General features: G+C 41.1%; 3 protein-coding genes and 1 non-coding gene across 5 annotated transcripts in view; 1 reads left to right on the plus strand and 3 right to left on the minus strand.

The window, feature by feature from the left end:
- Positions 1-4,003, plus strand: part of mcub (mitochondrial calcium uniporter dominant negative beta subunit) — a 51,182-nt gene extending 47,179 nt beyond the window's left edge. Inside the window, 2 exon segments of the mRNA NM_001126576.1 lie at positions 2,202-2,318; positions 3,842-4,003. Of these exon segments, the coding sequence (NP_001120048.1) occupies positions 2,202-2,318; positions 3,842-3,919 (195 nt within the window). The 3' untranslated portion in view covers positions 3,920-4,003.
- A 2,021-nt stretch (positions 4,004-6,024) lies between these two features.
- trnav-uac lies at positions 6,025-6,097 on the minus strand. Its single transcript has one exon. It is a non-coding gene; the product is annotated as a tRNA-Val (tRNA).
- Positions 6,098-9,496: 3,399 nt separating this feature from the next.
- pyurf (Pigy upstream reading frame) lies at positions 9,497-11,747 on the minus strand. Its single transcript, NM_001011216.2, is given in 2 exon segments — positions 9,497-10,188; positions 11,487-11,747. Coding segments are annotated over 2 exon segments (369 nt in total). The 5' UTR covers positions 11,705-11,747; the 3' UTR covers positions 9,497-10,037.
- On the minus strand, positions 9,497-12,927 carry pigy (phosphatidylinositol glycan anchor biosynthesis class Y). 2 transcript variants are annotated; one of them, NM_001272016.1, is given in 2 exon segments: positions 9,497-10,188; positions 12,730-12,927. In NM_001272016.1, a coding segment is annotated over 1 exon segment (216 nt). In that variant the 5' UTR covers positions 10,002-10,188; positions 12,730-12,927; the 3' UTR covers positions 9,497-9,785.
- Between the last annotated feature and the right edge of the window lie 177 nt (positions 12,928-13,104).

The following is a 13,104-nucleotide window of genomic DNA, read 5'->3' on the forward strand; positions in this document are numbered from 1 at the left end:
AGTGCACGACTAATAGTTGTCCTATGGACAGATTCCCCCACCTGAGCTGTAGATCTCTGCAGCTGGTCCAGAGTCACCATGGGCCTCTTGGCTGCATTTCTGATCAGCGCTCTCCTTGTTCGGCCTGTGAGTTTAGGTGGACGGCCTTGTCTTGGTAGGTTTACAGTTGCCTTCCATTTCTGAATGATCGCTTGAACAGTGCTCCGTGGGATGTTCAAGGCTTTGGAAATCTTTTTGTAGCCTAAGCCTGCTTTAAATTTCTCAATAACTTTATCCCTGACCTGTCTGGTGTGTTCTTTGGATTTCATGGTGTTGTTGCTCCCAATATTCTCTTAGACAACCTCTGAGGCCATCACAGAGCAGCTGTATTTGTACTGACATTAGATTACACACAGGTGCACTCTATTTAGTCATTAGCACTCATCAGGCAATGTCTATGGGCAACTCACTGCACTCAGACCAAAGGGGGCTGAATAATTACGCACACCCCACTTTGCAGTTATTTATTTGTAAAAAATGTTTGGAATCATGTATGATTTTCCTTCCACTTCTCACATGTACACCACTTTGTATTGGTCTTTCACGTGGAATTCCAATAAAATTGATTCATGTTTGTGGCTGTAATGTGACAAAATGTGGAAAAGTTCAAGGGGGCCGAATACTTTTGCAAGCCACTGTAGGTGCTATATTTGTGACCCCTTGTGACATACCGAGCTATATTAAATATTGGCTTTCAGGGCCTCTGAAATGATTGTGACCCCTACAGCTGTAACCCTCTGCTCCCAGCTCTTGGCTGCACTGATCCAAAGAAAGAGATTTTATGATTGGCACATTTGAGAATTGTGTGTGAAGGAAGGTGGGGACAAGGACTATAGTTTGCTGGGTAGCAAATGGATGGATGGCAGGTACAGAGACACAGACCTGCAGAAAAATTGTGCTGCACAGGCATGGAATCCTTAAAGGAGACATATTGGATAAATGGATAAAACCCTAATTTTGTAGGCAATTATGAATAATATATGATGCTGGTTTCACTTTGGGCTAATAATTAATCCTATCTGTAAAAATAGCCCCTTTATTGGAGCTCCCTATAGATCCTCTCATTTTTCTGTCCGTGTTTCAAATGAAGGGTGGGCGTGTCCTAACGGTCCCTGCCAGAAGCACAGTAGGAGGGGGAGAGCCAATCACAGCCTTGCAATCACACAAGCAAAGGCAGGCTTCAGTTCCCTATCAGGTCAGCCTAGCTGCTGATTGGTTCCTATCCTACAGTGCAGGGTACTGAGAGCCACCGGCCCCCTGCTCATCCAGAGAATTCAGCCAGCAGGAAGTGGAACTGATGGGCGGGACTAGTGGGGTTTTGGTGGAATTTCTCAATAAATCAATCCGAAACACAACTTTTTAAGAACAATCCTTCTGTATTTAGAGGAGTATAATTCACTGCTACATTCTTAATTTTTATATGATATGTCTCCTTTAAGGCCTTTAGGAACCCACAGAGCAGTTCAGTCGCCTGCGATAGATCTCTGATATTGCAGGTGACTAACTGCTCCAAAATGACTTTCCACCAGCAACAATAGGAGTCACTGGTGGAAAGGCCATTGCATTGGTTCGGTGTCGTGCAAAGTTTCCTCCTGCAGATCTCTGCTGTCACGGGCAACTGAACCGCTCTGTGGGTCCTTTAATCTGTCATCCAGGAACACATTATGCAGAAAGCTCCAAATAACAGAAAGGCCATCTCCTCCCATAAACTCTATTTTAAACAAATAATTCAGATATTTAAAACTGATTTCCTTTTTCTCTGTAATAATAAAACAGTACCTTGTACTTGGTTCCAACTAAGATATAATTAAATCTTATTGGAGGCAAAACAATCCTGTTGGGTTTAATTTATGTTTAAATGATTTTTAAGTAGACTTAAGGTATGGAGAAAGATCCCTTATCTGGAAAATCCCATGCAACAAAGCATTCTGGATAACAGGTCCCTTACCTGTATTTGTAAGATTAATTGTATTTAGTTGACGCCTGGCTTGCAATTGGCAGATCTACTTTACATAAAGGTGGCAGAGAATTCCAATCTCCTTTTACCGGCAAACTCGTGATTCATTTATTTATTTTTGAATGGTCCCATAATCTTTGTTGACTTTCGATATCCATCATCTGCTAATGATTCTGAGATGTATACAGTTATTTGTGTGTTTTAGGATTACGTTTACCCAGCTATCAGAGAGCGCCAGTTGCTGAACTACTTTTACAAGAGAGCCAAGACACAGCGGTTTGATGTGAACGAGTACAACAGGTTACGGGAAGAGTTTGCAGAGGTACAAGCATGTGAAAACCTTCAGCTGCAAAGTGCTTTATTGGAAAGTGCTGTGATTTGGAGGAATCTCAAACCAAAAGTATTTGGTGGTTCTCTAGTAAAAATACACTGGTGCATTTTCTATGCTACAAGGTGACAGAACCACCATTAGAAATGACCATATTACTTAGTTAGCAGGGACTCCCCCCAACCTGTGTGCCCAGACTGTTAGCCAACAGCTGGGCCCCTGGATGGTAAACTCTGACAGCTAAGAAGAAAGAGACCCAATAAAAATATTCTACATCTTAATGCTTGACTAAATAGAAAATACATGACTGTGCCCCCAATTTTCCACACCATACCCTGTTATGCCCATCCTGTACCTTTTGTAGCCTATGAATTGGCACTTGTTGCTGGTCCCCTAAGCGGACTTTAACCAGTGTAATGTCAGCCAAATAATAGATAGTTTTTATTCTCTTTATGTTCATATATAACTTGTAGGTTGCCATTTTCTGGTGTCAGGCTTTTATTTCTAAATCAATAATTTTTAACTTTACTTTATTATTTTCTACTTTCTTTGGGGGACCCATATTTTTCTCTTTTTGGTTGCCTTCTTCTGTAGGCCATATGGGGATAACACTGAGAAAAAGTTAGAAGAAGGTTTAATCTTAGAAATAGAATAGACTTAATTCTGTGATCCTTGCGTAGGTAACAGGAACCAGAAATATTATTTGCTGATTTTATTATGTTGGCACTGGCACCACTGTAAGTCTGTTGCCCCTTAACTACACCAGGGCTGTGTAGCCATCTGTGCTATATTGATAATAAACTTTACTAGGAAATAATCAGAAAGTTTTGGTTCCACATTGATAGGCCATTATAGGTGCTGTATAATATTTACCAGGGATTTAAGGGATTATGTAATAAAAGGTACTAAGTTTGCCCTGGGGCAAACCAATAGCAACCAATCAGCAAGTAGAATTAGTTATATGCTGGATGGCTTCATTCATCAACAGTGAGATTCCACAATCCTGGTGTAACCAGAGATAAAATAAAAGATAAGCACTGGGCTTCAAGTAGATTTTTACCCCCAACTAGGAGGGAGCCCCGGTGCGGGCAGCCATGTTGGGGCACATGCATGCGTATAATAAGTGAGTGCCGCAACTCGCATATTATGCACATGTGTGTGACATGCTCCTATGTCTGGTGCATGTGCATAGTAAGTGAGCGGGGAGATTGCTTATTACCTACCAACATGGCCGCCCGCACCGGGAGCTCCCTTCTGGTCAGGGGTAAAAATCTACTTGAAGCATTCAAAAGTACAATAGGAGAGGCTTATTTTCATAGCTGTTTTGGAGTGAATAAGGGATAAACATATTTTCATGTTACTGTTACTGTAGTTTTGGAGTGGTTATTCCCTTCAATTTTTGTAAACACTATGTCAATTATTTTTGTTTAAAATTTTCTCCAATACCTTCATCTCCAAATAAAGTTATATCTGCTTTGTGCCGCTCATTTCACAAAAGCGTCTCTCTTTGTTTGCAGACAGAAGAAAGCTTGAGACGTCTGCAAAATCCTCTCCGGCTGGGGCTTCCCATTGAACAGCTGAACGAAAAAGAATAATATTTTTTTTTTTAGGACAAAAGTTTGTTAGGATATCAATTTTGTAAAAAACTGGAAAATGTTGCCCACTGTTTTCTGCTAATGCAATAAATTATAATGAATTAATTGATTTTTTTTTATTTTATTCCAGTGTTTAGTTTGAATAGATCACTATCAGTTTTACTAAGAAGGGGTGCAGAACCTTTATGTACAAGGCAGCCCTGTATTTACACCTGCCATAAGCTTTGTGTGCTTTTTTTGCATGCAGAGCAGTAGTTAATGGTCCCTAATAAGTCTAAAACTCATCCAAAGCCAACAAAGCTTTAGGGTATCACACAAGGTAGGAGTAAAGGTAGAGTGTTCTTATTTCTGCTTCATTATATCCCATAAATGTCAGTATTTCTCTGGCCACATCCCAGGGGTTATGTAGCATTTAGTGAAGAAAATTTAGTGGTGGTGTATTGCAATCCTTAGCCAGTAAGAACTTCTTGATCTATCACCCCATTATTAAATGCTTCCATATCCATCCTCTGTATCAATTTCCTTTCCTGCCTGTATCATATGAGATTTATTTGCAGTACCCCCAGTGTTTTTCTCCCTCTGCTAAGTAAGTAGATTTGTCCATAACTATCGCTCATCCCTTGTGGTGTTTATTGATTACATTCTGATTACTTTGCAAGATAGTAATTGCTTTGTGTTCCTGAAAAGATAGGTTTTTAGTTTTGTTTGGCAATTTGTAGTATTAATAGTTTATGCACTTAATGCAATAATATAGCCCTGTTCTTACTCTGGAATAAAGTCATTTTTGTGCAACCCTAATGAAGTTAAATTCCTATCAATGTTAGTTGCTAGATTCTTGTACTTTTAACTTGTGAGGGAACAAACCCAGGACCCTTATTCAGTACTAGGAAAGAGGCAACATGATGAAATGATTTACCTAATCCTCTGTTTCTCTTTGGGGTGCACTTCTTTTTAATGGGTAGTGTTGGGTTGCATGGAGGCTTCTGTTTTACATCTTCATTTCTGGGGATTTTCTGTGGAGTTATTCCTAAACAAAGTTATGAAGTGGAAGAAGTGAAATCTATCCCTAGGGAAAGGTTATTGACTGTAGGAACGAAAGAAAGGGACACTTACAGAATTGCCTTCGTATTTACATTTTACCATAGGAGTTAGCAGGTACAAAAAGTGGTGGAAAGATTCTAGACACTTTTTGAAAATGACTGTGAATGTGTTACTTTTGACATTCTGATTCATAGTAATGAACACATATGCAAAAATAAGCAATTTTTTAGTTATGATTCCATTCATTCCTCACTTTACTCTTGACCTATTTCATTTTGAGTAGTATATAAATGCCAGGGGTGGCACTCCGCTTCAGTCTTTGTCTGGGTGCAAGGTAAATAGTTTAAATATTGAAAAGACCAGCAACACAGAGTTTATTGCAAAATTAGTTGTGTATTGAAAAATGCATGAACAGCCAATATATAAGGTGCCATGAGAAAGGTCCTGACAGGGATTAGAATTTTGATCATCAGTCTTATTGTGCAGTACATTTTTATTCCTTTGATTGGTTTTACTATATTTTACAGATTTTATGCCATTCTGCATTTAGCCCTGTATTTCACAAGGCTAAACATAGTTAAAGAATGTGAGTAGGCTTAACAACTACGCTGGATTTTTTTTTCTATAACACAGGTAGGGATAAGGAAGGTGGGCTAAAACTATGAAAAAGCCTTTTAAGGTGCAGTGGTGCTGGGGATTGAACCCAGGCGTTACTCTTTGTAAAGCAGACATGGTAACTACCACACCATGATCTGATCTTAGGATATACTTTGGGAGGTCTTATGTGGAAATTCTTGTAAAAACTATGGTTTCCAAATTCCTTATGAAAATTCAAACAATAGTAAGGAACAGATTTAAAAACATAAGTAATGTTTCCATTGATTGTTATTCTTAGTTTTGATCTAATTCATTTCAAGTAAATTATAATTTAAATCATTTACCTCCCATTCTCCCACTTATCTTCTGCAGATGTCCCATAGAAAAATAATCCATAGCATCTCATTTGCCTTCTCTTTTACTTTAAATATGCTTGGCGACATGATCAAAAAAACTCCTGCAAGGAGTGGTTTCACTGGGGATCGAACCCAGGACCTTCTGCGTGTAAAGCAGACGTGATAACCACTACACTATGAAACCTAACCTTAGGTGATGTATTAGGATGTCCTGGGTTAAAATTGTTTTCAATGTTCCTTTAGACAATCTGAACCATAGCAGTCAACACAAACAAAAATAAACAATATTTTACTGATTCCGTTTATTTCTGTCTTTACATTCAACCTCTTTCATTCAGAGTCATTTAAATGTTAAATCCTGTACCCTCCCATTCTCCTTCTTAACTTTCCCAGACATCCTATGGAAAATTAATTCAGAGCAGCTCACTAGCCTACTCCTTTTCCTTAACTGTCTTTAGTCCAGTGAAATACAGGATTAAAGTTCACTTAACACAGAACCAACATTTTTAGACTAAAATCTTGACATATCTTTTCGTTTGAAATCGTCAGAAATCTGCTTAAAGGAGTGGTTTCACTGGGGATTGAACCCATGCCCTACTGTGTGTAAAGCAGACGTGATAGCCACTACACTATGAAACCTAACCCTTGGTAATGAGTAATGATGTCCTGAGTTAAAATTATGTCAGTACATAAAAAGGGGGGTTGTGGCAGCAGTCCAAGGCAAAGTAAAAATATAATTATATATATAAGTATAATAGAAGTGCAACTAATCTGGCCAAATCAAATACAAGAATACAAAAGAAAGAGAATTGATCAATGCTTATTCCCTGGACCCGTGTTTCACTAGTCATTTGGTATCTATACAAGTGTATATATTAACGAAAACAACGCTTTTTATTTACAAAGTTATGACCATAAAATTGACAAGCCAACATACCACCTCAAGGTAAACACCATATGGTGGTCCTAACTCTTTAGGTTATATTTTAAAGGCTGGCACCTCCCTGAGGCTGTTTACTGTGTTTCTTTGGGCAATCTGAACCAAAGTAATCAATAAATATGCAAAAATAAGCAATATTTTACTGATTATATTTTTTCTCTCTGTACTTTCAACCTCTCTTATTCAGAGTAATTTGTGTTAAATCCTGTACCCTCCCATTCTCCCACATGTACTATGGAAAAATAATCCAGAGTAGCTTGTGAGATAACTCCTTTCTGTAACTGTGTTTAGCCCAGTAAAATACAGGCATAACTACAGAATGCAATACAATCAGTATCATACAATAAAATAAACAAGGAATACAAATGACTGCCCAGCAAGATTGGTGATTAAAAACCCAAGTTTTGCTGTGTAATTTAAGGGCTGTGGCACACGGGGAGATAAGTCGCCCACAACAAATCTCCCTTGTCGTGGGCGACTAATCTCCCCGAAATGCCATCCCACCGGCGAGAATGTAAATCGGGTTGGGATGGATTTCCCCGAAATCGCGGCGCCGCGTATGCCATCCCACCAGCGATTTACATTCTCGCCGGTGGGATGGCTTTTCGGGGAGATTAGTCGCCCACGACAAGGGAGATTTGTTGTGGCCGACTTATCTCCCCGTGTGAGACAGCCCTATTAGTCACTAAAGAAGGGAGGCAAGGACCATCGGCATTTAGCAGACCTGATAACCACCACATTATGAAATCTATTCTTGCCTGTAATTTTGGAGTTACTCTTGTCAATTTAAACTATTATAACAAGCGCACTCATAAGGAAGAAGCCCCTACTGCCTAGCATAAGAAGTAGAGCTGGGCGGTATGACCAAAAATTTATATCACTGTATTTTTCAAAATTATATCGGTGTCACGGTATTTTTTTTTCCATGCATGATTAGGTGTTAACCCCATTTCCTAATAAATTAGAGAATAATTACTGCAGTATTGAAAGGCAAGCGAAGGATCGGCAACAGAAAGTCGTAAGGTAAATCAGGCAGGCTTAGTTTCCCAGGCAAGGCCGCAGACAACATAGCACAGGAGGAGGCGTTTGATAGCTTTAAATACCCCCCACGCATGCGCAGAACTGGCGCCGTCAGCGCATCGCGGATATGTTGCGCGTGCGCAACGTCCCGCGGACAGCGGGACGCGTGAGACCGGGCCGCACGGGTGAGTACCCTGACACCCCGGTATGGCAGTATCTGAAAAATGAATATAGTTTTTAAAAAAAACACCGGTATTCGGTATTAAACAGTATATCGCCCAGCCCTAATAAGAAGAGCCCCCTACTGCCTAGCATAAGGAAGAAGCCCCTACTGCCTAGCATAAGGAAGACAGACTCAAGTGAGCAGATGATCAATGGACAAAGACATAACCTTTTGGAGGGGGGTTCTCAAGTTTAATAAAACAGAAATAGTTTAGCCATGATGATCACTTCAGGGTTTAGGAAGTACAGGCAGCAGTATTTATATGTGTCTGCGGTTGTTCAGGGCCCCTGGGGTGATTTCATCCCACCTTCCCACTCCCTGAGCTGGAACTGCAAAAACCTGGGCATATGTACTGCAATGAGCATGCAGAGCATTTTTCCTGCTTCTCTTAGCCACATATTTTTCTGCAGGCTGAGAGAAGCAGATCTGCTCCCATATGCACCAGTAAAACTGCAATGACAGGTATAGCGCTTGCATGCAGGTCGCGTTTTTTGGCCCAACCTCTGCTGCATGCCAGGAGAAGCTATACCTGTCAGTGCAGCAACAGGAGATGCATATTGGAGCCGATCCACTTCTCTCTGCCTGACTGAAAACCGCAGGCAAAGAGAAGCAGAGCAAATGCTTTGTGTGACCATGGCCTAAGCCCATCACAAGAAAGCATTTCAATCAATGTATTGGAAGAATAGTGCCATGTTGTGATAAAATGTGATAACTCACTGCCTGTATCTGTACATTCCCAGCATGCCTCTTTTGAACTAAGCTCTCTCTAGCACAGGCAGCAGTCGATTCAAGGTTCTCTCTGCCAGAGTTTAGAGGCCTGTGGCTATTTGCACAATGCCCCATTCTGGCAAAGTGTAAAAAACAGCCAACTGTGTCTTTTTCCACTTTGCAGCCATTATAAATATCCCCTTTTATCTTTTGGTTTCATGACATTGTCAATAGTCACCTACAATGATTTCCCTTCCACATGTAAAGTAGATAACCACTACTTGATGAAACCTCATGTTCTCCCAGAAGGGCCTGCATGGATGTATATACTGAATGTATAAACTAAGGCATAAAAGGGGTGGTTCACCTTTAGGTTAACTTTTAGTATGTTATAGAACTGGCATTCATTTCTTTATAGTTTCTGAATTATTTGCTTTTCTCCTCAGTCTCTTTTCAGCTTTCAAATGGAAGTCACTGACCCCAGCAGCCAGCACTTCATTACTGTCAATAATAATATAGAAAAGGGACTTGGAATGACGATTTTAAATGACTTTAAAGAAAGCAAGCAGGGTAGGACTGGGCCCCAGATCTCCCTTCCCCAACGTGCTAAAAGTAATTTTAATTTACACGTGCGGCAGCCCCGGTGAGCCCTGCACCCCACACTCCGACAATTATTGCATCAGTAACTAGGATGCATTTTTTGCTTTCAATTTTATTGTTAAGCACATAAGCTGCCAGAGAGCAGCTCCTATTAACTTACAAATGGGGCAGCACCCAGGTAAGTGTACCTTTAGGAATAGAGTCTTTAAAGGAGCTCAAATAGAAAGGAAAGTACAAAAATCAAAACAATTACATTCATTTTATTTCTATTAAATGTTAATATTTCTATGCAAAGCTGTAACCGACCAATCTGAAAACATGTTCTCCATATCTTATCTGAAAGCAGAAGGATGAATGAGATATTTTCTGTTCATTTATGCATTAATTGTGCCTAAAGAGCTTGAGTCCCATCCAAGTCCACAAATGAAAAAACACATAGACAGGCAAAGTGATGGGAAGCAGAAGGCTGTAAAAACACAAGCTTGCTGTACTGGTGCATCCATTTGGGAAATCCTCTTCCACTGAGGCAGAGTATAATAACCCTGTCAAAGACACCAGAGGAATGAGCACAGTCAGCACAGGGAGGGAGAAAAACATGGCTTCTTTATTGTTTGCAGGAACAAATCCAAAAAACTATGTTGTCTGCTCTGTGTCTGGGCTCTCAGGCTTCTGATCTTTATGAATCATGCGGGCATCCTGTGGTATCATATTTGGGATGCCATCAACAATTGGGTAAGCTATACCCAGCTCGTCATTAATTAACTCATTGGTAGATTCTTCATATCTAGGGAAAAAAAATGACATATAAACAATCAGATCTGGATCAATGAATGGGGAATCACAGCCGTTTATATTTAATGTCGGGAAATTTGATCACCAAAATCAGTACATTTCAAACCACAAGCGTCATTCCATAATCAATATTATATATATATATATATATATATATCGAGCCAAGGGTGGCACACCGCTTCAATCCTTGTCCCGGGTGCACGGTAAAAGAGTTTAAATATTGAAAAAAAGACCAGCAACACCGGATCTATTGCAAACAATCGATTATATATTGAAAAATACATGAACAGCCAACGTTACGTTTCGGTCCCCGTCGGGACCTTTCTCAAGACCGAAACGTAACGTTGGCTGTTCATGTATTTTTCAATATATAATTGATTGTTTGCAATAGATCCGGTGTTGCTGGTCTTTTTTTCAATATATATATATATATATATATATATATATATATATATATATATATAATATATATAAAATGCATTTAGGAGTTCTAGTTAAGCTTGAAATAGCAAAGAGACATCTGCTTGCTGTTAATAAACTGAATATTTCCCTATACAGAGTACAGGCTTAGGTGTATGGGACACCCTGTTCCCCTGCTGACCTGACTGACTACTTTGAGACTCAAATAAAATGCAGTAGACTGTCCTCAGCCTGCCTTCTCCAGTTACCACAATTCCCCGCACATATAATAAGGAATAGGGAAAATAACATCACTGGGCAATGCATTGTGGGTAATGTAGTTTCTGAGTGCTGTCTGTAAGATGTGGAGAAGTTGTTACAATTTGTAACATCAGTGTTTTAGTCCCTCTTCTTTAATCCTCTTCCCAGGATTTTAAATAATGCAGAAAGAAGGTTAGAAGGTTTAGCAGAAAGAAACAGTTTACAGTGCTAGGTATATTAGGGGTTTCTGTGTTGGGCTCTTTAACAAATTTTGGTTCATAAACTGTAGTTCCCCTTTCAATAAAAATAAGCAGCGATATTTTCAATATAAGCCCTAACATTTGGCTAATGGTTAATATCAATATAGTCTTTCTAAAGGGTAATTAATTAGAAATTATAAATAGAACAATACGTGGCTATAACTTTAAGTCAGAGAAACCCAAGTCTGATGGGACACTTTGCTCAAACTAGGGGCAGCCCAGCACTGCAGGGGGCAGTATCCTTGTATTGTAGCCCGCACCTCTGGGGGGAAGCAATGCTTAGGATCATAGGTGATCTTAATGACCCCCCCACCCAGCAGCAGTATACTGACTGTATCAGAGCCCTTTAACCCAGTGCCAGGTATTTTACCTCAGCGATTTCCTTGAGAGAGGGCAGACCAGGAATTGCAAGAGGGTAGGATCAAACGTCTTGCTGTCCTTCAGGCTCTGTTCCGGGGATCTGGCAACTAAAGAGCAGTGCAAGGGCCGCAGTGTGACAGCTGGCAGGGCGCCAGTGGGACAGGCAGCGTTTAGTTTCCGCTGGACTAAGGTATTATATGTTCTTCCCCATGCCCTGACAGCCAGCATGTTCCACTTTCTGCACAGAAACTGACTGACACACAACCTTTACTTCCCAGGAACGATTCCACCCCTTCTTCCTGTGCAGCACTATAAACAGCCCCTCACACGACACAAAGCAGTCTCAGTGGTTCCTACCATGTGCATGTAACTATATAAACCCACAGCCTGCAAAACCCTCAAAATATATCTGAAAGAGTTGTGATTAAAGTCTTTCTGTAATGTTAAACTACCTTTACTTGATATTATTGCTTGAATCTGGTTTGCCCTTTGATTCCTGCGATCACAGATATGTAACCCATTCACTGCCAGGCGATTTTTCCTTCTGTATTTGTGTTAAACCAGGTACCAGCCCACATTGCCTGACAGGTGGTAGCAATTTAATTTCTAACAGTGCTCAAAATAAGTTATAGGTAAACAGGAATACAGTAACAGTATTCCTGTTAAAAGCAAAAAGCTTTGTTCACTGTGGAATCCTATGGAATTAAGATGTTGTACTGTGTTAGCCATTAAAAACAATGCAGAAAATCTGATACCTTTTATTGGCTGAGTAAGAAAAATTGCAAGCTGTCCAAGCAGGGTCGGACTGGGCCGCTGGGACACCGGGAAAAGTGGGCCCTGGCGGCCCAGACCCGACCCTTGCCGATGCTCCCCCTGCCCGAGTGCTCCTCCCCTGACGTGTTAAATTTACACGCTCGGGGGAGGATGTCAGGTGGGGGGCCCTGCACGGGCACCTACAAGGCCCCTGGGGCGGGAGCCCCAGTGGGCCCTTCACTCCGCAGTCTGACCCTGTGTTGAAGCACCCAGGCCCCTTCGTCAGGCAAAATACAAATGAAAGCTGGAAAGGCACAGCATATATATAGATCATTGAAAAGGTTCATGGGCAATAAATTGAGAACCCTATAGGACACAGAAACAGGGTCGGGCTGGGGGGTGCAGGGCTCACTGGGGCTTCTGCCTCAGGAACCCCAGCCCCCCCCAACCCCTGCAGAGGCCCCAAACACCCTCCGACCATGCTTCTAAAAGAAACTTACCTGCGGTATGTTGGGGGAGGGTGACGGTGGATCGCGGGAGAGCCCTGGGGGAGGGGATCTGGCCCGCCGGGGACCAACAGGTTTTTTTCCCAGTACCCCAGCAGCCCAGTCTGATACTGCACTGAACAGGTTGCGGGTAGTATAGAATGCTGCAGCACAAAGAATCACAGAGTAGGGAGTAGACAAGGTAGAAAGCTACAGCATGGATAAAACAGGGAGGAAGTCAGGGGGAGTATGGAGCTAGTCGGATGGGGTATGTGACAGGTAGGGAGCTGGGGGGGGGCTTCTGTGGTGGGGAGGGAGTTGAACACACACAGATATCTTAAAATGGACACTAGATAAAGATTGTTCTGTCTGCTGCAATTTCCTGTGCAC

The sequence above is a fragment of the Xenopus tropicalis genome, chromosome 1 (assembly GCF_000004195.4).
Source record: "Xenopus tropicalis strain Nigerian chromosome 1, UCB_Xtro_10.0, whole genome shotgun sequence".
Taxonomy (NCBI): Eukaryota; Metazoa; Chordata; class Amphibia; order Anura; family Pipidae; genus Xenopus; species Xenopus tropicalis.